The sequence below is a fragment of the Dreissena polymorpha genome, chromosome 5, assembly GCF_020536995.1.
Source record: "Dreissena polymorpha isolate Duluth1 chromosome 5, UMN_Dpol_1.0, whole genome shotgun sequence".
Classification (NCBI taxonomy): domain Eukaryota; kingdom Metazoa; phylum Mollusca; class Bivalvia; order Myida; family Dreissenidae; genus Dreissena; species Dreissena polymorpha.
The window spans coordinates 18,951,426-18,978,903 of record NC_068359.1 but is presented as its reverse complement, the minus strand read 5'-3'; the positions used below and the strand labels follow the sequence as shown (position 1 = coordinate 18,978,903).

General features: G+C 37.4%; 1 protein-coding gene across 1 annotated transcript in view; it reads left to right on the top strand.

Moving 5' to 3' along the window:
* The window catches only part of LOC127831084 (calmodulin-binding transcription activator 1-like), a 66,921-nt gene that overhangs the window by 27,283 nt on the left and 12,160 nt on the right, over window positions 1–27,478 (top strand). Inside the window, exons 4-18 of the mRNA XM_052356071.1 lie at window positions 2,510–2,713; window positions 3,655–3,726; window positions 4,392–4,530; window positions 4,788–4,819; window positions 9,076–10,584; window positions 11,488–11,614; window positions 13,554–13,700; window positions 14,478–14,566; window positions 15,284–15,471; window positions 16,110–16,185; window positions 18,201–19,044; window positions 19,626–19,820; window positions 21,763–22,030; window positions 23,069–23,262; window positions 24,394–24,536. Of these exons, the coding sequence (XP_052212031.1) occupies window positions 2,510–2,713; window positions 3,655–3,726; window positions 4,392–4,530; window positions 4,788–4,819; window positions 9,076–10,584; window positions 11,488–11,614; window positions 13,554–13,700; window positions 14,478–14,566; window positions 15,284–15,471; window positions 16,110–16,185; window positions 18,201–19,044; window positions 19,626–19,820; window positions 21,763–22,030; window positions 23,069–23,262; window positions 24,394–24,536 (4,227 nt within the window). The remainder of the gene's footprint in view (window positions 1–2,509; window positions 2,714–3,654; window positions 3,727–4,391; window positions 4,531–4,787; window positions 4,820–9,075; window positions 10,585–11,487; window positions 11,615–13,553; window positions 13,701–14,477; window positions 14,567–15,283; window positions 15,472–16,109; window positions 16,186–18,200; window positions 19,045–19,625; window positions 19,821–21,762; window positions 22,031–23,068; window positions 23,263–24,393; window positions 24,537–27,478) is intronic.

Genomic DNA, 27,478 nt, shown 5'->3' with positions numbered 1-27,478 from the left:
GACTGCTTTAATGAAAACTCTTTGACATCTATTCAAATGAAAAAGTATGTAACAGCAACATTCATCAAGTCAATGACGCTTTCCATTCCATATTGTCTACAGATTGAGTTGGTCTAATGGTAAATGAAGTTTAATGAGATGATGACAGCTTGTGTTGATTGTGACTGTTTCTATTCTCTGATGAAAAATACCTGGCATCTAGTTATATATGGCTGAAAGCGAATCTGCAGTGTAACCAATAATAAAATTTGATTTCAATTTAAGGAAAATGCCACCTGATTGGAATTAATCTTTATGGAGATTAAAGTAATTGTACTTTAAACATTATTGTGTACATAACATTTTATTATGTCCCCGGTAGGTTGGCATATGGCAGTTGAACTGACCGTCAGTCAGTCCGTCCGTCCGTGCGTCCTTCCGTCCGAAAACTTTAACATTGGCCATAACTTTTGCAATATTGAAGATAGCAACTTGATATTTGGCATGCATGTGTATCTTATGAAGCTGGACATTTTGAGTGGTGAAAGGTCAAGGTCATCCTTCAAGGTCAGAGGTCAAGTATATGTGGCCAAAATCGCTCATTTTATGAATACTTTGGCAATATTGAAGATACCAATTTGATATTTGGCATGCATGCGTATCTCATGGAGCTGCGCATTTTGAGTGGTGAATGGTCAAGGTCATCCTTCAAGGTCAAAGGTAAAAAAAAAAATCAAAGCGGTGTTCTCGTGAGGCTGCACATTTTGAGTGGTAAAAGTTCAAGGTCAAGGTCATCCTTCAAGGTCAAGGTCATCCTTCAAGGTCAATGGTAAAAAAAAGAAAAATCAAAGCGGCGTTCTCATGAAGCTGCACATTTTGAGTGGTGGAAGGTCAAGGTCATCCTTCAAGATCAAGGCTTCATCCTTCAAGGTCAAAGGTCAAAAAAATAATCAAAAAGGCGTTCTCATAAAGCTGCACATTTTGAATGGTGGAAGTTCAAGGTCAAGGTCATCCTTCAAGGTCAAAGGTCAAAAAAATACTTTCAAAGCGCCGCAATAGGGGACATTGGTTTCTGACGAACACATCTCTTGTTTATAACTGACTTTGATATATGAATACAATTCAACATACTGTATTTAATTATGCAAAAACTATTTTATAAAAACACAATCTTTTGAACAAAAACGGTTGTTTTCAGTATCTAAAAGTGTTCTTGCTAAACAGATTGTAAACAGTCATCCCCTATAAGATGCTGAAATGCTTATCTCATGATCTCAAATTTGGACAACAATTTGTTGAAAAATGTACTTCCATTTTCTTTTGCTGATGCTCATTATGAATTAATGTCCTCATATTACTTTTATCCAAAATAATTTAAGCTTTGTCGCAACGGATAACAAAGGTCTATTTAAAAAAAAATTAACACACACACACAAAACTACTGATAGTGCATATATAACCTCTTCTTTTCACAAAACAACGTTTACAACCCTTGTTTCCTGGATACGACGGTTGAGTTAAAAAATGGTTTTGATCCATCTAGAAACATGACCGCCAGGGGGGGGGTCATTTTCCTTATATTTATATATTGAAAAAGCCTGTGAACACTTTTAAAGTCACATTTTTTGGCCAATCATCTTGACACTTGGTCAAAACATTGGTTTCATTGATATGTCGGATGAGTTTGAAAATGGTCGTGATCAGTGGAAAAACATTGCCGCCAGAGAATGGGGCAGTTTTCTCTATATGTTTGTAAGAAGCATTTTCCTTACATATATATATTTTTTTTTAAATTTGGGTATTAAAAACATGGCTGCCAGGGTGGGTGGGGTAATTTTCTATATAGGCCCATAGTGAATACTTTGGAACACCTTATTTTTAAAGTCAGTCTTGTCATACTTATAATTTGAAATATTTGCTGAAGAGTTTTAATCTTTGTTTCTTTCCATTGAAGTTTCTCAGGTTAGCGACCCAGGCCCCTTTGGGGCCTCTTGTTTATTTATGTAGGTGAGCTTTGATACAAAAATGTATATTTTTTTTTATGTGACATTAGAGTCAAATTACATAAACATTATACTTTGTTATATGTGAGCTTAGAATCAAATTACATATATTTTGATATATGTGAGCTTTAAGAGTCAAAATATTTTATTTTGTTTCATGTGAGCTACGATTAATATTAAATGTATATAAGGCATAACAAAGTGGTCAAAATTCGTAAAGGGTTATGCTAAAGCCATTTATAAGGAATCATATATTGAAGGTTGCCATGGCTTAGTGGATTTGGTGTCCGCCCGACAAGTGGGAGGTCATGGGTTCAATCCCCACTGTGGGAGCATTCTTTAGATGTCCACACCACCACTGTAACAACCACCACCACTGCACATTTAGATCTCCACACCACCACTGCAACAACCACCACCACTGCACAGGCTAATCTGGGATGACACTTTACACACATGCAGTAAGCCCAGTTTTCTCAGAACAAGTCTCAAATAGGTTACAACTAAACTAAACTGGCCTGTTTCAGGAGATAGCCGGCATCCTGCTTGCATTCTCCAGCCACTCGCAATGGCAGCACCACGAGGTCAGGCTGCGACCACCCAGCGGATGTCTGCTGCTCTTCAACCGGAACAGTGTGCGATACCGGAAGGACGGCTACTGCTGGAAGAAACGCAAGGATGGGCGTACCATCAGGGAGGATCACATGAAGCTGAAAGTCCAGGGCCTAGAGGTAGAAATCTTAGTTGAAAGTCCAGGGCCTACAGTTAGAAATCTTAGTTGAAAGTCCAGGGCCTAGAGGTATAAATTTTAGTTGAAAGTCCAGGGCTTTGAGGTATAAATCTTAGTTGAAAGTCCAGGGCCGTGAGGTATGAATATAAGGTGAAAGGCCAAGACCTAGAGGTATAAATCTCAGTTGAAAGTCCAGGGCCTAGAGGTATAAATCTGCGTTGAAAGTCCAGGGCCTAGAGGTATTAATCTTAGTTGAAAGTCCAGGCTTTAGAGGTATAAATCTGAGTTGAAAGTCCAGGGCCTAGAGGTATAAATCTGAGTTGAAAGTCCAGGGCCTAGAGGTATAAATCTTAGTTGAAAGTCCAGGGCCGTGAGGTATGAATATTAGGTGAAAGGCCAGGACCTAGAGGTATAAATCTGAGTTGAAAGTCCAGGGCCTAGAGGTATAAATCTTAGTTGAAAGTCCAGGGCCTAGAGGTATAAATCTTAGTTGAAAGGCCATGACCTAGAGGTATAAATCTGAGTTGAAAGGCCAGGGCCTAGAGGTATAAATCTGAGTTGAAAGTCCAGGGCTTTGAGGTATAAATCTGAGTTGAAAGTCCAGGGCCTAGAGGTATAAATCTTAGTTGAAAGTCCAGGGCCTAGAGGTATAAATCTTAGTTGAAAGTCCAGGGTCGTGAGGTATAAATCTTAGTTGAAAGTCCAGGGCCGTGAGGTATGAATATTAGGTGAAAGGCCAGGACCTAGAGGTATAAATCTGAGTTGAAAGTCCAGGGCCTATAAGTATAACTTATTATCTGTGTCGCATAATAAAGCTGATAGTGCAAGTATTGGCGGTATATTTTAGCTGTCTTAATTTTAATCTGTTTGTCACCATATAAGAACATTATATGAGAATTGGAGTCCAATGGTATGAGGTATAAAGGCTTGTTTTAATTTCAGTGCATTTATGGTTCCTATGTCCACTCGGCCATTCTTCCAACTTTTCATCGAAGATGCTACTGGTTATTGCAGGTTTGTATGTAATAATGCTATTTTATAATTTACATACAAGTATCACATTATTTCCTGAATCTTCAAAATATTCTTCTAAATAAATAACCACTCTAAATATAAATATCTAAATATCAGAGTTAATAAAGTAACATCAATTGCATAGAATAGTAGACACAAGTGTAATTGCTTATTTAATTTTAATGGTAACAATGGGAAATCCATACATTAATTGAATTTACCTTAATAGCAATATCAACTTAAAACTTCATAGATACTCTGCATTCATATTCATTATTGGTAATAAATAATTTGATGATGAAATTATGTTGTTGTATTACAAACTGTGTAATACTGGCTTACAAAACGTGAAAAACAATATTTCTGTTGCAGAATTAACCCTTAACTGCTGAGATATGAATTTGGACCTGTTTGTAGTCAATTATAATTTAATTTAATTGAAGACCTTTCTTAAAAGTCTCATGTTTTAAAGGCTTTATTAATTTCCAATCCTAATATACTCATGAGCAGGAAATAGCATAAAACATTAATAGACTGCGAGTTACTCGCAGGCTGTTCTGGTTTTATGCTGGTTTCTTATAGCCATTTTCAATTTGCTTCTGAGTTGGAAAGAGTTTATCTAGGAAAATAAACTTGATTCTCAAAAAAGAAGCTTTCTGTTTCAGAATCCGGACATAGTGCTTGTTCATTACCTGAATGTGCCGTATCCAAGCAACACCAAACTGAGCATCCCTGTTCTATCTATCGCCATGGAGAAGAAGGAATGGACCAAGGAAGAGCTCACACAACAGCTCAAACCCATGTGTAAGCCGACTAAGTTACATTATCCCTTTACCGCTCAGAAGCCTGGTGAAAATGGCTACATGCAACCAGTATAAAACCTGAACAGCCTGCGAGTAACCTAAAGGAGCTATTTTTACTATAGATTTTTCGTTATTGACCCCATGAAAATCAACTGAGAAATTGGGCATTTCCTTTGTACAGTATATAAGTATATATATGAATCCTATGAATAAAATGCTTATGTTTCTTGTTATTAAATTCTTGCTGTATTTTTTCAGTCTCCAGTTCAGAACAGGAACATGTTTCAGTGGTGAGCAATTATATTGAGTTTATACTGATAACTGCCTTTCACTTAAATGTAACTTTTATTTAAGGTACACTCAATGTACCAATATAACATCTAGATTGTACCAATTATACCCCCACAAACGAAATTTAGGGGAGTACTGTGAAACCATTATTAATTGTCGGGCATTAATTTTCATAAATTTCGTCAGTCGACCGATCGGCGAATTTAAGATCCTAACGAACAATCATGCTCTATGTTTGAACAAAAACAAACACTAAGTTGAACAATATTTTAAAACTTTACCGTAGACATGAGGCATTAAATTCCAACATAATCCATGCACACATTCACTGCTGTTTCGTAATCAAGATTAATCCGGTTTTGACACAAAGGGATGTAGATTACACAAGGTACTTAACTGACACGTTACACTTCTTTAAAACGCGTGTGCAGTACAGCTGTATCGAATGCGTTGACTTCGTTTATGTAGAATGGTAATGAATTAGCGCTAATTGCTTATAACTTTATTACCCATTAGGTGCATTGTGTTTTTCAGGGGTGTTGCATATCCGCCATCACAAAAGACAATTAACCAAATGAAAAGATGACGATGTGTGATCAACATGCGTATTTATCACAAATTAATAAAGAATTTTTTAATTGCTGTTTGTTGTTTGATTGTTTGCGTTTAACCACATTTATTACTATTTTATATGTATCAATTTATTTATTTTTAAATTATTGACATTATTGATTTATATACCGGTAGTTTACTTAAGAAATAATTCGTGTACGTTATAGTTTGTTGTCGAATAACCCACAGCCGAAAGTTTAGATGCGTAGGGATTAAATCACGAGTGCGAAGCACGAGTTATTTGAAACCATGCATCTAAACTTCCGGCCATGGGTTATTCGACAACAAACTATAACGTACAAGAATTATTTCGATTCTAACACGGTTTTTACTAAAGACGTATACAATGTATCTTATTTTCTTGTATACTATTTTATGTGAAGTTCTCTCATTAATACGCCCATAGTTTGTTGTCGAATAACCCACGGCCGGAAGTTCTTCTTTGTTTATATGAAATTTGGCACGTGCCGTGTTAGAAATTTTAAGAACAAACACACACATAGAGTTTATAATTTTAATGTTGATATCAAAATAAAAAAGCATTTTATTTGAAAAAAAAAAACTTAACAAACTGGAACCTCTTTCGTATAACACAAACAGTTTTAAAACGGTATTGACAGCATTTTAATAAAAATCATACCAACTAGAACACATACCCAAGAAAATAAACAAAAGTGACTAGTTTGATTTGCTTGCAAAAAAAAAATTTCATTTAGAGAGCAAAAAAACAGGAAACAACATTGTTTCATCAACACAACATGGACATTTTTTTTAAATCAGTCCAGCTTTAAGACTAATTGGCAATTGGCTTCGTTGTTACAAACACTTGTTAACGGTTATTCGATCCCACTTGTCCGCTAATCATAACAATGAACGTGTGAATGGCATACATTAAGAGGGTCCATTACTGTCCCTTGATAACAAAAGACTAGTTAATTGGCATGTGACAAACAGGCCCCACCTCCTGCAGTGATTCTAAAGTGTGTTGCCGCATTCGTACCACGATTTTTCGCAACTGCGATTGATGGTGAATATGTATTACACACAAATCGTATAGTGACTGACCCATTTTTTAAAAATTCAAAATCAGAAATCGGCAAATTTTTAAGTACTGACGAAATTGTCAATTTTATAAAAATGACGAAATTTTGTGCTGTCGAAAATAAATGGTTTCACAGTATATAGGAGTGAGCTTGTCTGTCTGTCGGTATTAAGTGTCCGCTCTCTAATTCAAGTTGGTTTCACACAAAACTTGGTCAGGTGTTGTATCTAGATGATGTCTAGGTCAAGTTCAAATATGGGTCATGCTGGGTCAAAAACTAGGTCACGGGTCACTTAGTATGTTTTAAACATTGAGCATGCTGTCCGCTCACTAATTATCCCCCGCCATAGGCGGAGGGATATTGTTTTGGCGTTGTCCGTCCGGCCAGCCGGCCGGCCGGCACTTTTGTGTCCGGAGCCATATCTTGGAAGTGCTTTGGCGGATTTCAATGAAACTTGGTATGAGTATATATATGGATAAGAGGATGATGCACGCCTAATGGCATTGTACACCATCTGTTAATAACAGAGTGATGGCCCTTTGTATCTTGGAAAAATGCTTTTTTGTGTCCGGAGCCATATCTTGGAAGTGCTTTGGTGGATTTCATTGAAACTTGGTATGAGTATATATATATGGATAAGAGGATGATGCATGCCAAATGGCTGATATTGTTTTGGCCTTGTCCTTCCATCTGTCCGTCTTTCCTTCCGTCCGTCCGGCACTTTTGTGTCCCGAGCCATATCTTGGAATTGCTTTGGCGGATTTCAATGAAACTTGGTATGAGTATATATATGGATAAGAGGATGATGCACGCCTAATGGCATTGTACACCATCTGTTATGGCCCTTTGTATCTTGGAAAAATGCTTTTTTGTGTCCGGAGCCATATCTTGGAAGTGCTTTGGCGGATTTCATTGAAACTTGGTATGAGTATATAAATGGATAAGAGGATGATGCACGCCAAATGGTTGATATTGTTTTGGCGTTGTCCGTCAGTCCGTCTTTCCGTGCGTCCGTCCGTCCGGCACTTTTGTGTCCGGATCCATATCTTGAAGGTGCTTTGGCGGATTTCAATGAAACTTGGTATGAGTATATATATGGATAAGAGGATGATGCACGCCTAACGGCATTGTACACCATCTGTTAATAACAGAGTGATGGCCCTTTGTATCTTGGAAAAATGCTTTTTTGTGTCCGGAGCCATATCTTGAAAGTGCTTTTGCGGATTTCATTGAAACTTGGTATGAGTATATATATGGATAAGAGGATGATGCACGCCAAATGGCATTGTACACCATTGGATAATAAAGGAGTTATTACCCTTTGTATCTTGAAAAAATGCTTTTTTGAGTGTCAAATATATCACTTTTGTGTCCAGAAGCATATTGGCGGGGATATCAATTCAACGAATTTGCTTGTTCATGTAGTTTTCTTCCGAGCTTCATCAAACTTGGTCAGAAGTTGTATCTAGATGAAGTCTAGGCCAAGTTTGAACATGGGTCATGGCAGGTCAAAAACTAGGTCACGGGGTCACTTAGTGCATTTTAAACATTGAGCATGGTGTCCGCTCTCTAATTCAAGTAGTTTTCATCCGATCTTCAACACACTTGGTCAGAAGTTGTATCTCGATGATGTGTATGTCAAGTTTGAACATGGGCCATGCCGGGTCAAAAACTAGGTCATGGGGTCACTTAGTGTGTTTTAAACATTGAGCATGGTGTCCACTGTTTTTTTGTGAAGACAACATGCAAAATATTTTTTGTCAATGCGGCATGTGGGGATATACTTCACATATGTGACAAAGCTCTAATTTGTGTTGTGATTTATATGTTATCAAATCCTGATTGAGTAAACACATGTTTCTAGGTTTATTGCTTATCTTACTTTTTGTCATTTTAAATGAAGACCTTAATTAATTAACACAGATTCCTGGGTGGGTAGAACCAGTACCAGATAAAAAGTTTATTTATGACAAATCATTTGTTTACGCTACTGATATACCTTAAACTAAAATAATATTGCCTGCTATCACATAAAATGCACATATTTAGAAGTACGTGAATACATTTTTAAATAAATTAGTTGCGTACCTGATCAGTTGCAATACCCATCTGCACTGTGTAGGCTTACAATTAAGTTTTCGGTGATGCAACAAAACCCAATGAGAGATTGAAAAAACAGCAACACTTTACTTAATAATTTTTAATTTAATTCTTTATTTGACCTTCCTAACCTATTGTATCATACTAAAGTGTTTTGGCACCCATCTGAAAATTGTATCAGCAGAGATTTTACGCTAACATTAAGGCAGTTTTCTCAATCATGGCTAGTATAAGAAAAAAAACATGTAAGATACAGATTAGAGTTTATATTACCAATACACAATGAGACAAGATCATTTCTTAATCATGGCCTTTAAAATGTGACAATTGCATTGATAAATAAAGTTCACATGTAATTATTTGAGTCTAATTCTGGGAAAACTGGGCTTCATGCATTTACTTTAAATGTTGTCTCAGATTAGCCTGTGCAGTCAGCATAGGCTAATCTGGGACGACACTTTACTCACATGGATTAAGTGAGACCTGTGTCAATGTTTCAGCTGGATGAGACCATGGAGACTCTGGTTCAGCGTCTGATGGACAACCAAGACAAGCTTGGAGGGGAGCATCCAATAGAGGGTCTCACCACCACCCAGAAAAAGAGAAATGTCCACATACAACCCGTCAGTCATCGAGCGGATTCGCAGTCCAGCAGTGCTGCGTTACAGCAAAATTGCTCTGATCGCAGTTCTTGTCAGCTTTCGATGGGCGGAAATCATTTCCCGCCCCAAAAGTCTGTGAACTATGCTCAAAGTGTCATCGTCAACCTTAGTAATCTACCCAATGGTCAGCAAGTGATGCTTGTTACGGGTCAAACCAATCCAAACCAGCTATCGCTCCTGCAGACGCATTCACTATGTCCCAATTCATCTAACTTGTCTCAAGGAGTTTCGTCGACCCTGTGTAGTAGTATTTCCAGCCCGCTGAGTGGTTTCCAGTCAAGCATGTCCAGGGATGCAGCTGCTGCAATTATGATGAATCATTATGTTGCCCAGGGCAACAGTGGACCATGCCTGTCACGTTCAGCATCACTGTGCGACCCGCAACATTTACAGTATGACCAGTCGGCAATACAGCGATCTCAGAGTGACGAGGCGCATATTAACGCAGCAGACAGCAAAAACAACTGCATGTACGGCAACAACAACTATCAGTACTTGCAGGACATGACTGCCATGTTCCAGTCATATCAAAACGCGTCTTTTTCTAACGGTTTTCACCAAACTCCATTACCAGTTAGCCAGGGTTTGTGCCTACCGGAACATCAGACGGATAGCCTATCACAATCTCACGAACAATCTTGTGATAGTTCTAATTATCAGTCATCCTCGTACCTGACAAACGAATGCTCGACTTCCATCGTAAATTCCTTCATAGAGGAGCTAATGTCGTCCGAGACCAACCCCGGCGATGGCAACAAGAAGTCCTTCAGACACCTTGGCGATAGTTTCGAGAGTATTCAGCCGAGTCTGAGCACCATTCAGGGCTCAGAGCTGAATCTGGACCAGCTGGATCTGATGGACATGCCTGATCTAGACCACATGTGTCACGAGATGGCACTCAACGCGTCTTCACCAATGGAGGAGCACCGAAAAGTTAGCATGTGTTCACCTCAAACAACTAGCCGGGGCACGTCGCCCCATCTAAAACCTAAACAAGATTGTGCTAACGTGTCTGTGTCTTCAAGTGGTCACCATTGCACGACGCTTAGTTCGAATTCAGAGACATTAAATGTTTTCGCTCAATCTTCCTTAGCTAGTTCTAATCCGGGTACCTCTGTCTCAAGGGTTTCAACGATGGCCGCGACTGTTACGGACATTAATATGGCCTGTGGTCAATGTGGTTGTGATGTTCAAAGTTCGAGGTCGACTCATGTCGAAGGTCAAGGTCAGCCTTGTAAATCCTCGTCATGTCGACAAGACTCTGTCAGTAGTGTTGTTCACACTACGAAGACTCCAAACACCATAGCAACAATAACAGACTTTTCACCTGAATGGTCATACACAGAGGTATTATTACATGTCTCATATATATACATATATATTATATATATATCATTAAAAAAAGTCAGGTAGTAGCAAACACAGTAGTAGCAATTTATATAATTTTAAGTTAATATTTTGAAAGTTGGTGTGCATAAAAAGAAATCTTTATAGATCAACAAACTCATTTGACTGTATAAATGTTAATGCGCTTACAAACAGGTCCCTGAAACCAGTCTTGCTTTAAGAAGTAAAACGTCAAGAAAATGTTTAAATAAATCATCTACATATATAATGCTTTGCCAAATGGGAAGAAGGTTTAAATATTAAATGTGTAGAGATAAGATGAAAGTAACACACTATATTTATATTAATTGATAAGGGTATTTCACGGACATGGACTCCTGTAATTTTTAAAACAACGCTACACTTTACAGCACTTTCAGAGATTATCATGAAATGTAGTCAACTTACACAATCCGCTACTTTCCTGAGTAGAAGTGTTCAAAATGTATACATGCTCAATTTGCACTTTACTAACCCCAAGCTTTAGGCCAGTGGGTCAGTGTGGAGACTGTTTCAGTACTGTTGAAGCCTTATTGTTAATTAGCTTGCCTTAAAAAACAGACTGAAAGCATTTGAGCCTTCCTCCGGGAAAACGTGAGTTTAATACATGTTTGTAAAGTGGCATCCCAGATTTCAGGGACAACACCTACCGCTTTTATTGTATTTTTTGTATAGAGAAAGTTCCTTCTTAGTGAAAAAAACGTTGAGGCAGAAAGTGTCATCCCAGATTAGCCTGTGTGGTCTGCTCATTCTAATCATTTACACATACTTGAATTAAAATGGGACGACACTTAATGCACATGCATCAAGCTCTGTTAATAGCAAGGCTCATATCCTTATCACATTATTGCAATCTGTTTGAAGGGTCAGACGAAGCTGCTGGTGACGGGACCTTGGCACTCCAACATGGGCACCTACACGGTGCTGATGGACGGACGTGTGGTCGCCACTACCCTTGTACAGCCGGGCGTGCTCAGGTGTTTCGTTCCAGGTACGGGCTTTTTCTTAAGGTAATGCATTATCTTTTAAATTGTATGGGTCGCCTCTGTGTATATATATATATATATATATGGTTTCCGCCTAGCTACCAGGACGTCCTCGGTTCCATTCCCACAGTGGGAGCATTCTTTAGATCTCCCCCAGACACCAAATATGGTTTGTACCTAAGAAACGGACTTAAGGTAGCGCACCTCTAATGGGCACATGTCCAAATATATTCTAATTAATTATTTTCTTAATCAGCATCATTTCACTGAACTACATGCAAATTTGTAGGTAGGCTTTCCATGCTTTTTAAAAAAAATTACTGTTTTTTTCAAAACCACCCCACGCTTAGCTTTTGTCCAGTTTATTTTCAACCCTAGGGTTTATAAAAGTTCCATAATTCATTCAAATTTCCAAATATGAGCATGCTTTTGGTGTGTACAGATGCAGTAAAGGTGTTTAAAGGTTAAACAAGATGAAATAAGTATTCTTTTACAGACATTGATTTTTTACAAATTTTTATCTATGGAAGAGCGCCATGAAATGTAAGTGATTTCAGCCAAGTAAAAATTGAGTCGGTTAAAAACAAAGTGTCATAAAATTCAAAATAGTATCATTTAAGTTATATTTTAAACATTGTTTTTATAGAAACACTATATACAGCAAAAATACCAAGAAATAGACAGATTTACCGTTTACTTTTTGAAATAATAATAAAAATGCAACATGCATCATTCGTATTTTCAGCAGTAAATCACCCAATTTAGCCATAACGTTGTTTTAATTTTAAAAATTGAAGGATGTGCATAAAAATTTCAACATATTAAACAAAAAACATAGCATATATGCTACATTACACCAAATTACGTTAGAAAAGAAATAAAACGTGTCGCAAAAAGTTTGCGATGTCGGCAGGATTCGAACCTGCGCGGGAAGATCCCAAAAGATTTGTTGTCCATCGCCTTAACCACTAGGCCACGACAACTTCACATTTATGTAAGCTTAAATTAGATATTTATAAGTAAACAGGTAAAAAGGCTCGTCAATCTTTGAAGAAATCGCGAAATCATATTTTTTCAGATGATATTTGGATCAAAGTCAATATTTATTTTGAAAATAATGTATTCTAAAGGAATTACGTACACATATAACAAAATTCGAAGTTTGAAAAAAATAAAATGCATCTCTCGGAAATAACCGATCATTGAAGATCGGCAATGATCGTAAAATAAATCGCGGGAAATCATTAGAGGTGCGCTACCTTAAGAGCATTTCAATAACCTTCAGCTTTAGATACAATTGAGCTTAAAAAAATTGGTTTAATTTTCTGTAGGAAACACAGAAATCAAATGAAGACAATCGCTGGAAAGTCTTGTGAATCCAATAGTATTCGTTGAATTTTTATTTTTTTGTGGATTTGGTGGGTCCTTTCAACAATGACACTAAATTCTCAACAAAGGCTCAAGTTAAAAGTTTTATATTAGAAATTCATGAATTGAAGATCAAACAAAAAAGCCAAATTGTATGATCCACATCATTTCATGTTATGAAAACTAAAGGATGCTACTGTTTTTTTATATAATACATTTAATTCTGTTCAAGATTTTAATACTCGCCATATTTTCCACTCAAACAATTGTCTCAAGTAGTCAAAATGCACACTAAAGCTCACAACAAGCTTGAATATTCAACTCAATAAGAGTTATAAGGTTTCCAACTAAAGACTGGAATGATTTATCTTCTTTTAGGAGTGTTCTTAAAGACACTAAGTATTGGTTCTACAAATGAAACAGATTAATTTAGTATACCTGAGGCTTTTGTTCCAATAGAGGTTCAATAAACAGATTTCAACCAGTTTAAGGTGTAGCAAAGTTTCCTCCTCAGAGATGTTACCAAATTTGTAAAGACACTAGGGTGGCAGATTGTGAATTATTTGTGTTTTACAGGTCACAAGCCAGGGCCAGTCACTCTGCAGGTTTCGTGTGATGGCACTGTCATCTCTAACAATGCAATGTTCGAGTACCGGCCCCTGCCTGTCACACAGCCAGCTGGGAACCAGTCTGAAACAAAATCTGACTGGTTCTCTGTGGAAGGTGGGGAACAAAATCTGACTGGTTTTCAGTAAAACTAGGAAACAAAATCTGACTGGTTCTCAGTGGAAGGTAGAAAACAAAATCTCACTGGTTCTCAGTGGAAGGTAGGAAACAAAATCTGACTGGTTTTCAGTGGAAGGTAGGAAACAAAATCTCACTGGTTCTCAGTGGAAGGTAGGAAACAAAATCTGACTGGTTTTCAGTAAAAAATTAGTGAACAAAATCAGATTAGTTCTCATTGGAAGGTACGAAACAAATTCTGAATGGTTCTCAGTGGAAGGTAGATAATAAAATCTGACCTGTTCTCACTGAAAAGTAGATAACAAAACCTGACTGGTTCTTAGTGGAAGCTAGATAACAAAATCTGACTTGTTCTCAGTGGAAGCTACAAAAATGACTGTTGCTCATGGAAGATAAGGAATAAAAAAAAAATATGTTAACATTTTATATACATATGAGACTATTTTTCTCATCTTGAACTTCATTTAGAGCAAAATGAAATGAATACATGTAGATCAAAAAGCAGATAATTACAATATTCAATATTAAAGTGACCAATATGAAAAGTTGTTGAGTGTTTACACCAAAACACACAGATCCTTAAAATAATTTATGGAACAAAACGTACATTTGTCTAATACTGTAAAACCGAATATAAGTTGTAAAAAAAATTCTATACAAAAGTATTGATTTAATTGGGTCTAGGTGTGATGAGAAAGTTGTTTTTCAGACATAACCTCTGAAAATAGGTTTCACTATAGATTCTATTTGTTTTAGACTCCAAGTTGTTCGAATGTTTCGTTGGCAAGCTTGTGAAACTTGAGGCAGCCCTCAGCAAAGTTCCAGACGCAGTCAGTGTGTCACAGGTGAGGGTTACTGTACTTATTGAGCCTCTTTCTGGTAAAACTGGGTTTAATTTATATGAGTTAAGTATTATCCCAGAATAGCCTGTTCAGTTTGTAAGGGCTAATAAGGGTCGACACTTTCTGCTTTCATGGATTTTATGTTCAAAGCAAGTCTCTTCTAAAAGAAAATCTAGTTTAGGCTTGAGAACAGGCTCTGTTTATCTTCTCGTACTAAAGATCTCATGCCTAAAGAGGTGAAAGTTGATTTAGCTGTTAAAAGGTGCTAAAGTAGTTTGAAAGATAACGCCAGTCTGTTGAGATTATAAGATTTTTGCTAAAGTATGGTCAATTATGTAATTAAGAATTGTTTGTATTTTCACTGAAGAGCAACCATTTAGTATGCAAAAAGAGCTCCTCCATTGCACTCTAGTCTTTTCCTTTTCTTTATGGAAATTTCTCACTAATAGACACATTTGAAGCTTAAACATATCAGCATGATGTTCAACACCTTTTTGCATTTGTTAAAAATTAATAAGAAGAGCAATATATAAAAATGTATATGGACTAATACATATAAATTATTTGATGTTGGTATGAAGACAGCACATATTTTGTTATATGTTCTAAATCTAATAATCTTATTTGCAAACTGAATAGATGTGTATAATTTTATTTGGGTTTGAACTTTAAAGAATGTTAACAACTGGGCCTTGACAACCCAAAAAATCCTCACTTCAGTTGCTAGGAAGCATGCCATCAGTGGAGCAGCAAGACCCATGCTTGAGTCAGCACATCGCGTCCCTGTCAACCCGACTGTGGATAGAAAACAACGCTACCCCGGACAGTGGTTACATGGGACTCAGCCTGCTACACCTGGCAGCTGCTCTAGGCCTCACGCAGTGCATACAGGCCCTCATTGCTTGGAGGTGACACATCTGGGGCCATTATCATGAACATACATTAGTCAATATTCTGAGTTTTCTCTCAATCTTTAAGTTGAGTTGGATCATCATGCTCATTTTGAAGTTCACAGAAGTTTTTGGTCTGACTCAATCTTGAGTTTTTTTTCGGATGATGTGCAAAATTTGATGGTTGAGACTTGTGATTATTTGCTGACCAACTTTCCAAACATTCAGCTGAGTGGAAACTCAATTTTCATATTATGTGTAAAGCTCAACATTAAGAATGTACATGATATGGCCATGGGGCTGCATACACATTCTTCATTGAGAAAATTTAATTTAAAAAAATGCGTAGTCACATAGATTGTTTGTGGAATGTTTTCACATACTTCATATGGAAACTTATAGTTAAAACATGTTCACATTCTTCATAGGAAATTTTTGTTTTAAATGGTACTCAAATGCTTCCTAGGGTATATTACAGTAAAATGCATTCACATACAGCCTGGGGAAATTTAATAAAAACTTATTCACATTCTCCCTACAAAAAATGTAGCTAAAAAAGTAATTGCATAATTCCTGCAGCTTATTTTGTCCTAGATTTATATATTGTTTCATAGAATTTTAAGTATAGTAAGCAATTAAAGGAAATGCTTTTGCAGGAATGAGAGCTCTAACTGGATGCTGGAATATGAGGTGGATGCCAACAGCGGGGACCTTAACACCTGCACTCCACTGGTAAAACATATGAGCCTCTGAGAAAATGAGAAAACTGGGCTTAATGCTTGTGCATAAAGTTTGGTCTCTGATTAGCCTTTGCAGTCAGTATGGGCATATTAGAGACCACACTTTCTGCCGTCAGTATGGGCATATTAGAGACCACACTTTCTGCAGTCAGTATGGGCATATTAGAGACCACACTTTCTGCCGTCAGTATGGGCATATTAGAGACCACACTTTCTGCAGTCAGTATGGGCATATTAGAGACCACACTTTCTGCAGTCAGTATGGGCATATTAGAGACCACACTTTCTGCAGTCAGTATGGGCATATTAGAGACCACACTTTCTGCAGTCAGTATGGGCATATTAGAGACCACACTTTCTGCAGTCAGTATGGGCATATAAGAGACCACACTTTCTGCAGTCAGTATGGGCATATTAGAGACCACACTTTCTGCAGTCAGTATGGGCATATTAGAGACCACACTTTCTGCAGTCAGTAGGGGCATATTAGAGACCACACTTTCTGCAGTCAGTATGGGCATATAAGAGACCGCACTTTCTGCTTTTATGTAATTTGGTATTTAAAAGATGTCTTTTCTGAAACTTAAAAAGAAAATCCAGTGTAAGGGGATATTGTCTTACCTGATTAGCCTGTGGAGTCGGCACATCTGGGATGACACTTTAAGCTCAGTTTTCCCAGTGTGTGGCTCAAATTAAGATGAGTTTGTTTGTTCAATGTTATGGATATGGACATATCCGGTTGTTCCTATTACATATCATCATATCTTTAGGAAGCCTGAGATTGAGTAGAGTTGAGCAAAAGTTACAAGGTATTTTTATGTCCCCCACTATAGTAGTGGGGGACATATTGTTTTTGCCCTGTTTGTTGGTCTGTTGGTTGGTCTGTTGGTTGGTTGGTTTGCGCCAACTTTAACATTTGCAATAACTTTATCAATATTGAAGATAGGAACTTGATATTTGGCATGCATATGTATCTCATGGAGCTGCACATTTTGAGTGGTGAAAGGTCAAGGTCAAGGTCATCCTTTAAGGTCAAAGGTCAAATATATGGGTCAAAATCGCTCTTTTAATGTACACTTTTGCAGTATTTCAATATTCAAGATAGCAACTTGATATTTGGGATGCATGTGTATCTCATGGAGCTGCACACTTTGAGTGGTGAATGGTCAAGGTCATCCTTCAAGGTCAGATTTGAAATATATGTGGCCAAAATCACTCATTTTATGAGTACTTTTGCAATATTGAAGATAGCAACTTGATATTTGGCATGCATGTGTATCTCATGGAGCTGCACATTTTGAGTGGTGAAAGGTCAAGGTCAAGGTCATCCTTCAAGGTCAGAGGTCAAATATATGTAGCCCAAATCGCTAATTTTATGAATACTTTTGCAATATTGAAGATAGCAACTTGATATTTTGCATGCATGTGTATCTCATGGAGCTGCACATTTTTAGTGGTGAAAGGTCAAGGTCATCCTTCAAGGTCAAATATATGGGTCAAAATTGCTCATGTAATGTCACTTCTGCAATATTGAAGCTAGCAATTTTATATTTGAAATGCATGTGTATCTCATGGAGCTGCACATTTTGAGTGGTGAAGGGTCAAGGTCAAGGTCATCCTATAAGGTCAAACATCATATAGGGGGACATTGTGTTTCACAAACACATCTTGTTATTTTTAAAAAGTCATCCAAAGAATTATTAAATTGTTATATACTTATAGGCTTGCCAACAGCCATCTTTTTAACAAAAAAAAATCCGAGTTTTTATATTTAATGCAACACAAATCATGTACAGAATTATACTTGTTTAATAATTATTTTCCCGCAAATCTACATTACCTCGTTTACTTTTGACCTTTAAAATATTTTGCTTATTATCTTGAAAAAGGTAGTATATCCAAACATCCATAAAAGTCTATGCAAAAAATGTGTGTTTTTTTATGAATTCCCTATTTGTTTGTTGCATTACCTTTCTTTATTTGTCATAATTATGTGTTCCCCATCAGATGTGGGCCTGTGCCAAGGGTCATTCCAAGGCAGCCATAATATTGAACAACTGGAACAAAGGGCCACTACTCACCTTCAATAGAGAGGGTTATCTCCCTTTGCTGGTTGCCAGACAGCGAGGCCACCACCTCCTTGCCGACCAATTGGAAGGTTCGACTGCGTCAGGTGACCAGTCACGTAGTACACAAGAAGTGATGACATCACCAGCCAAAAGCAGATCACATGACCAATTCTCTGGCAGTGAGCCTGAAATTCTCTTCTCCACTTCAGGTGTGACAGATTTTGATACTTCAGAAAATCCAGGTGAAATGTGTTCAAACTTGCAAACTGTCTCCATTGAAAGCTCAATAGATAGTAGATGTTTTTCAACAGATCCTGACTTTCCAAACGCCACATCGACACCAATCACAGATAACGTCTCATGTTCGACCAGCAGGTATTTAGGAGATTCACAACATCAAATCTTAGAAAACTCAAGTGTTCTTGGGGAATTACATATCCAAATTCCATTAGAAGACAGGAACACAAACAAGAAATCTCAGAGTATAGAAATCTCAACAAACTTTAGCAAAGTCCAGAATTCTAAGACTGTAATGAGAACACCAACGAGTCACAAAATGCATTCTAAGTCTATGTCAGCATCAGAAAAGCGCCAGAAGCTGCAGAAGCGATTCTCTGTGGATGTAATCTCTAACCAGACTCTAGAGCCAGTGCATTTTTCTCCATCAGAGGCGTTTCAGCGACCGGTGCGCGAGGCAAACTCTGAGCCGCATTTAGCCGCCGGAAATCTGGAGCATTTTATGTGTCAGTCGAATCCCATGCTTTCTGAGGGCAGGGATTTAGGTAAATAGTCAATGTCCTCTTTTACCAGAGAGAATGTTCATGTTTGATAGAAGGTCTCAAGGACAGGGGGTTATTACAAAATCATTATTCAATATTGTTTAAACAACATGCTTGTAACATTTTGCAATATTTTGCAACAAAGTCAAGGATGTGAATATTTTTACTATGGCATATCAAATTCTGCATCTCAGTTGTGCTTATTATTACATGTATTATTTGCTGAAAATATATTTATATTTTGTGAATTATTATTAAATATCCTGCAAAAAATCTTCATATCTTCAGTAACTGTAAATTAAGTACAGGAAATCAGTTATTCTTCGTTTGAGTAGAATTTATTTGAGCTTTATATGAGTTAATTCTAACAATGTCCGATTGTCATTTTACTAGTGTTCTTCGTTCTTTGTGTTTTGTAAGATTTGAATATTGTTCTTTGTTTTGTGCCCTTAGTACTGATAAACCAACCTGTTCAGGAAAAGTGCAAGCAGGAACGGTAAGCTAAAATACTGTTGAAATCAGAAGACAATCCAAATAGACAAACACAAACAAGAATTTTTTCCGATTTTTTTTCCCCCTCTCAGGTTCCCCAGACATGCTTGTGAAGCTAGACCATTGTGATCGTCATGGCCACAAGTGTTTACAGCTGGGTGTCGGTCCCTCAGGCCAGGTAACCATGGATACTGACAATGTCTCCGAGGATTGCAACAGCTCGGACATCGATGTGGAACGCGTGTCGTCTGATGATGAGGACATACGCAGAAGAATGCTTGCTGAAGGTGACATATAAGATGGGCTCTGGGAAGACGGGGTTTAATACGTGTTCATAATGTGTCATCCTAGTTTTTAGTGTGTTGTCCGCACTGGCTTATAAGGGATGACACTTTCCGCCTATTTTGGAATTGTGTGAAGTTTAGAATTCTTTTTAACTCTTTCAGTGTGAGAACCGAATTTTAAGGACTTTGCAAACAGTTTGGATCCAGATGAGAAGCCACAGAACATGGCGTCTCATCAGGATCCAAACTGTTTGCTATTCTGATAGTATTCTGTGAAAAAAATAAAATGCTAATTTTAGAAATTCAGCAGATGACATTTGAGCAGATGATAAATTTCCCAGCATGCAAAGGGCATGGAAAATGCTCTAATAGTGGAAAGAGTTGTCCATGATTAGCCGGTACAGATTGCTCAGGCTTATCTGGAACAATGCTGTACATGCATGCATTACACCCTGTTTTCCCTAGATTGAAGCTCATGATTTTGTTCTGATACAGGGGTTTGATTGATTTTTTAGCTCACCTGATTGTTCAGGTGAGCTTTTGGGATCGGTCTTTGTCCGTCGTACGTCCGTCCGTGCGTCGTCCGTCTGTCCATATTTGGTTGTAAACTCTCTAGAAGCCACATTTCTTGTGCGATCTTCATGAAATTTGGTCAGAAGATTTGTCCCAGTGATATCTCGATCAAGTTCGAAACTTGGTCATGCTGGTTCAAAAACTAGGTCACTAGGTAAAAAAAAAAGAAAAACCTTGTAAACACCTGTAGAAGTCACATTTCATGCCCAATCTTCATGTAACTATGTCAAAATGTTTGTCTTTATGATATGTTGGTTGAATTAAAAGTGGTTCCAGTCCGTTGTAAAACATGGCCACCAGTGGGCGGGGCAGTTTTCCTTATTTGGCTAAAGAGAAACCTTGTTAACAATTTAGATGTCACAATTTTTGCCCAATCATCATGAAAGTTTGTCAAAACATTGGTTTTATTGATATCTCGGACGAGTTCGAAAATGGTCCAAATTGGTAAAAAAACATGGCCACCAAGGGGCGGGCAGTTTTCGCAATATGTATATTGTGAAAACATGTCTACACTCTAGAAGTCACATTTTTGGTCCAATCTTCATGAAATTTGGTCAGAACATTTGTTTTCTAGATTCGTGAGTTAAGTTCGAAAATGTTTCTGGTCCATTGACAAACATGGCTGCCAGGGGGACGGGGCAGTTTTACTTATAATTATATAGTAAAAAAGGCTTGTGAACAGTCAAGAAGTCACATTTTTTGCCCAATCATCATGAAACTTGGTCAAAACATTGGTTTTATTGATATAAATATATTCTTGTTCCTTATATGGCAATAGTAAAATCTTGTTAACACTCTAGAGACCACATTTACTGTCCGATCTTCATGAAACTTAGTCAGAAGATTCATTTCGATAATATCTTGGAAGAGTTCAAAAATGATGCCGGTTGGTTGAAAAACATGGCTGCCAGGGGGCGGGGCATTTTTCCTTATTTGGCCTTGTAAAACCTTGTTAACACTCTAGAGGCCATATATATTTTCGGATATTCATGAAACTTGGTCAGAAGATTTGTCCCAATAACATCTTGTTATCTCAGGTGAGCAACTTTGGGCCTTTCAAGCCCTCTTGTTTTTATATATTTTTAGCTAACCTGACCAAATTGTATGCTTTAGTGACTACATTTCGGCCAATGTTTGTTTTCCGTTCTGCATCATCCTTCTTCAACATTTGCCTTGTGCTTACAACATGCCTTATTTTAGTATCAAATATTTATGAAATTTGGTCACAACATTATTTTGTTCCAATGATTTAGCTTCAAAGTTCAAAACTGGTCACACACTTAAATTTACTAACACTGATATTGTGATCCCAATCTTAACCCCACAAACCATGATAAAAGGTCGATCCCTTACAAAATTCTATGTCTCTTAGGCGATGACATTGAAAACAACCAGTCTCAGATGGTTCACCTGGCCAAACAGATTATTGCAGCGATGCCAGAGAGAATCAAGTCTTCACCCAGTCGCTGTGACGAATCACTGGCCGAGGAATTCAAGCGAGAAAGAAGTAGTTCCTACAGCTCGATACACTCCGCCTCCCCTCATGCTGCCTCGTCTTTCGGAGAGGCATTGTCCTCTTACGGGGAGGACTCTGGGATTTCAACCCCTATGCATGACAGCCTAGCTTTCGAAGAATACAGGTACTAGTACTTGAAATATACTGGCTCTGTATACACTGGGCTTAATGCATATGCGTGAAGTGTCATCCCAGATTAGCCTGTACAGTCCGCTTTTATTCAGTCAGCTTTTGAAGTGTTCAGGTGCTTGAAATGTTTGTAATTGGACCAAGCCAATATTTTCGTTCCTATTCTTTTTACATTAAAAGAAAGTATTTTCTTAGCAACAATCAAATAAAGATGAAAGTGTTGTCCCCGCACTTTGGGCAGGCTTATCTGGGACAACACTTAACACACATGCATTATGCCTATTTTTTACCCAAAACTAGGCTCTAATGTTTGTTATGTAATCAAGCAAAATATTTCATTTCTTTTCAAAAACAATTAATTTTGTATTTTATGTTATAATAATTTGTAGATTTAAGTATCACATACTAATTTATTCCAACTTACATGAATACAAGTTTTGAATCATCAGTTATGGTTTTGGGCTTTTTTCCTATCACGAGATTTTTTCATATAACACAGGTATCCAGACACGTAAACCATATTTTGGAAAACGGTGCTGCATTCACTTTCTAATCAAAGGTTGCCCTGCAATTTGTGAAGCTATATCTGGTTACAAATCATTAATCATTACAATTCTATTTCATTAACAATTCAAATTTACAAATCATTACAATTCTAAATTTCCCCGGCAGGTACCCAGAAAATCATAGTGGTCTTATAACCCGCAGCGTACGTTGTTTGGGGAAGGAAACATTTAATTGTAACAAACTATAGAGCCATGCGTCGGTTGATCCGAAATGTAACGTCTAGTTATGCTTACAGCTGTTTATTTGGGGATAAAGTTATTTATGTTTACTAAAAATTTAGACTTTAATATATGTGTCCCTTGTAAGCAAATGTGTATGCTCAAAGAATTTGAACATGTTTTATATTAACAATGCTCTTAGAATCCATAAAAGTTTGATTCTAAAGTTACCTTAACTTGCGCGTTAAGTTTTCAGCAACTGGACCCTGCTATCAATTAAGAGATTTCTAATTTCTAATCGCACACAGGTACCCGGACGTGTACAGTGACCTGGGCACCCCAGCCTCGTCCCTCAGCCCCGACTCCACCTGCCTGCATAGCCCCTACAGCCCCTACACATTCCACCTGGACTCGCCCCCGCCCACAGCTGCAGAGTTCATTGAGTACTTCAACGCACCAGCCACTTTCATGGAGAAGGACTTCTCACAGCTCACATTGTCAGGTATGTCTCAAGTTGTTATCCCTTTACTGTTTGGGTATGCACTTGGACACATGTGTTGTCCCATTAGATATTGATAGAAAGCAAACAGCATAAAGCCTAAATAGACTGCAAGTTACTTTCAGGCTGTTGCGGTTGTATGCTGGTTGCATATAGCCATTTTTTGTTTGTTGAGTTGAAAAGGGTTTTATTAGGAGTAAATCAGCCTTTCTCTTGGAAAACAGGTTTAAATGCACATTAGTCACTTTCCAATCGTTATAATTTATGTAATTTTTATGCCCCAGGTAGGGTGGCATAAAGCAGTTGAACTGTCTGTCAGTATGTGTGTATGTCAGTCTGTCCGAAAAAAAAACTTTAGCGTTGGCCATAACTTTTGCATTATTGAAGATAGAAACTTGATATTTGGCATGCATGTGCATCTCATGAAGCTGCACATTTTGAGTGGTGGAAGTTCAAGGTCAAGGTCATCCTTAAAGGTCAAAGGTCAAAAAAATTAATTCAAAGCCGCGTTCTCATGAAGCTGCACATTTTGAGTGATGGGAGTTCAAGGTCAAGGTCATCCTTCAAGGTCAAAGGTCAAAAAAATAAAATAATAATTTCAAAGCGGCGCAATAGGGGGCATTGTGTTTTTGACAAACACATCTCTTGTTATTTAAGCAACTCTTCTAAACGAAAATCCTCTCTAGGCAGAAAGTGTTTTCACTGATAAGCCTGTGCAGGCTGCAGAGGCAAATGTGGGATGGAACTTAACGCACTTGTGTTAAGCCCAGTTTCCTCAGATGGTGGCTTATGCAGATATCTGTTTATAAATGTGTTAAAAGTCTATTTAGGTGATTATAATTTGCTCAAAAACCTAAAACTGTTGGGATGCCAGTCATATGCAAAATAATTTTTTTAAAGTGGCCTTTGCATATTGGATATGTAGTGCAACTAGTGAACATGGGTTTGATCACCATTGTGGGAGCATTCCTTAGATGCTCCCCGAAGGCCAACAAGTAATGGTTCGACCCATGGAACAAACTCTGGAGATTTTCAATTAGCGTTTTGCTTTCGATGCAATTGAGCTGAAATAAATAGGTTTAAACTGTAATGCAAATCATATGTAATACAATGTACCATTTCTTCTCCTGACAGACCGAGAGCAGCGTAAGCTATACGAGGCTGCCAAGGTGATACAGAGTGCGTACCGGCAGTACCGGGACAAACAGTGCAAGCAGCAGGCCAAGGAGCGCGAGGCTGCAGTACTTATACAGAGCTACTATAGGAGATACAAACAGGTGTGGTTCTTGTATAGAGCTACTATAGGAGATACAAACAGGTGTGGTCCTTGTATAGAGCTACTATAGGAGATACAAACAGGTGCGGTCCTTGTATAGAGCTACTATAGGAGATACAAACAGGTGTGGTCCTTGTATAGAGCTACTATAGGAGATACAAACAGGTGTGGTCCTTATATAGAGCTACTATAGGAGATACAAACAGGTGCGGTTCTTATATAGAGCTACTATAGGAGATACAAACAGGTGTGGTTCTTATACAGAGCTACTATAGGAGATACAAACAGGTGTGGTCCTTATATAGAGCTACTATAGGAGATACAAACAGGTGTGGTTCTTATACAGAGCTACTATAGGAGATACAAACAGGTGAAGTCCTTATACTGGGCTACTATAGGAGATAAAAACAGGTGAAGTCCTTATACTGGGCTACTATACGAGATAAAAAAAGATGGGCTACTCATAGAGAGCTAATATAGGAGATAAAAACATGTGGGGTACTCAGAAGACAGAGCTACTGTGGGAGATACATACAGGTTGGGTCAAATATAGAGCTACTAAAGGAGATACATACAGGTTGGGTCAAATTTTCTCACCATGTTATAACTTTTCGTCTAATATTGTCTCAATTGTTCCTGATGTGTTATATCTTTCAGTCAAATATAGTCTCAATATTGTTCACAGCGTTTTCTAGCTTTCAGTCAAAGTAAGTATAGACTTTACTGTCCTCAATGTGTTCAGCTTTCTGTCAAAGTAAGTATAGACTTTACTGTCCACACCGTGTCATAGCTTTCAGTCAATGTAAGTATAGACTTTACTGTCCTCACCATGTCATACCTTTCAGTCAAATTAAGTATAGACTTTACTGTCCTCACCATGTCATAGCTTTCAGTCAAAGAAAGTATAGACTTTACTGTCCACACCGTGTCATAGCTTTCAGTCAATGTAAGTATAGACTTTACTGTCCTCACCATGTCATACCTTTCAGTCAAATTAAGTATAGACTTTACTGTCCTCACCATGTCATAGCTTTCAGTCAAAGAAAGTATAGACTTTACTGTCCACACCGTGTCATAGCTTTTAGTCAAAATTCAGTTTAGTCTCAAATGTTCTCACCATGTTGAAGCTTTCAGAAACACAAGGAGCCTTGTTCTCGGATAACTTAGCTTGATGCATGTGGTTTAAGTGTTGTCCCAGATTAGCCTGTGCAGTCAGCAGAGACTAATGAGAGAATGACACTTTCAGCTGTTATGGTTGAAAGAAAGGCTCTTCTAAGTAAAAATCCAGTTTGGCTTATCACTATCAGGGGCGACACTTTACTGACAGGGACGACACTTTACTGACTTCAAGCTCAGATATCCCAGAGAATGGCTTGTAGTTTTCAATGTCCTCTGTGTAAAAGCTTTCAGTCAATATCACTATGGACTGAAATTTCCTAACCATGAAAGAGCTTTCAGCCTAAGTCAGTATATTCTCAAATATTCCCACCATGTTATAGCTTTCATTCAAAGTCAGTATAGACTCAAATGTTATCACCATGTCATAGCTTTCATTCAAAGTCAGTATAGACTCAAATGTTATCACCATGTTATAGATTTCATTCAAAGTCAGTATAGACTCAAATGTTATCACCATGTTATAGATTACATTCAAAGTCAGTATAGACTCAAATGTTATCACCATGTTATAGCTTTCATTCAAAGTCAGTATAGACTCAAATGTTATCACCATGTTATAGATTTCATTCAAAGTCAGTATAGACTCAAATGTTATCACCATGTTATAGATTTCATTCAAAGTCAGTATAGACTCAAATGTTATCACCATGTTATAGCTTTCATTCAAAGTCAGTATAGACTCAGATGTTATCACCATGTTATAGATTTCATTCAAAGTCAGTATAGACTCAAATGTTATCACCATGTTATAGATTTCAGTCAAAGTCAGTATAGACTCAAATATTCCCACCATGTTATAGCTTTCATTCAAAGTCAGTATAGACTCAAATGTTATCACCATGTTATAGATTTCATGCAAAGTCAGAATAGACTCAAATGTTATCACCATGTTATAGCTTTCATTCAAAGTCAGTATAGACTCAGATGTTATCACCATGTTATAGCTTTCATTCAAAGTCAGTATAGACTCAAATGTTATCACCATGTTATAGATTTCATTCAAAGTCAGTATAGACTCAAATGTTATCACCATGTTATAGATTTCAGTCAAAGTCAGTATAGACTCAAATGTTATCACCATGTTATAGCTTTCATTCAAAGTCAGTATAGACTCAAATGTTATCACCATGTTATAGATTTCATTCAAAGTCAGTATAGACTCAAATGTTATCACCATGTTATAGATTTCAGTCAAAGTCAGTATAGACTCAAATATTCCCACCATGTTATAGCTTTCATTCAAAGTCAGTATAGACTCAAATGTTATCACCATGTTATAGATTTCATTCAAAGTCAGTATAGACTCAAATGTTATCACCATGTTATAGCTTTCATTCAAAGTCAGTATAGACTCAAATGTTATCACCATGTTATAGATTTCAGTCAAAGTCAGTATAGACTCAGATGTTATCACCATGTTATAGATTTCATTCAAAGTCAGTATAGACTCAAATGTTATCACCATGTTATAGATTTCAGTCAAAGTCAGTATAGACTCAAATGTTATCACCATGTTATAGATTTCATTCAAAGTCAGTATAGACTCAAATGTTATCACCATGTTATAGCTTTCATTCAAAGTCAGTATAGACTCAGATGTTATCACCATGTTATAGCTTTCATTCAAAGTCAGTATAGACTCAAATGTTATCACCATGTTATAGATTTCAGTCAAAGTCAGTATAGACTCAGATGTTATCACCATGTTATAGATTTCGGTCAAAGTCAGTATAGACTCAAATGTTATCACCATGTTATAGATTT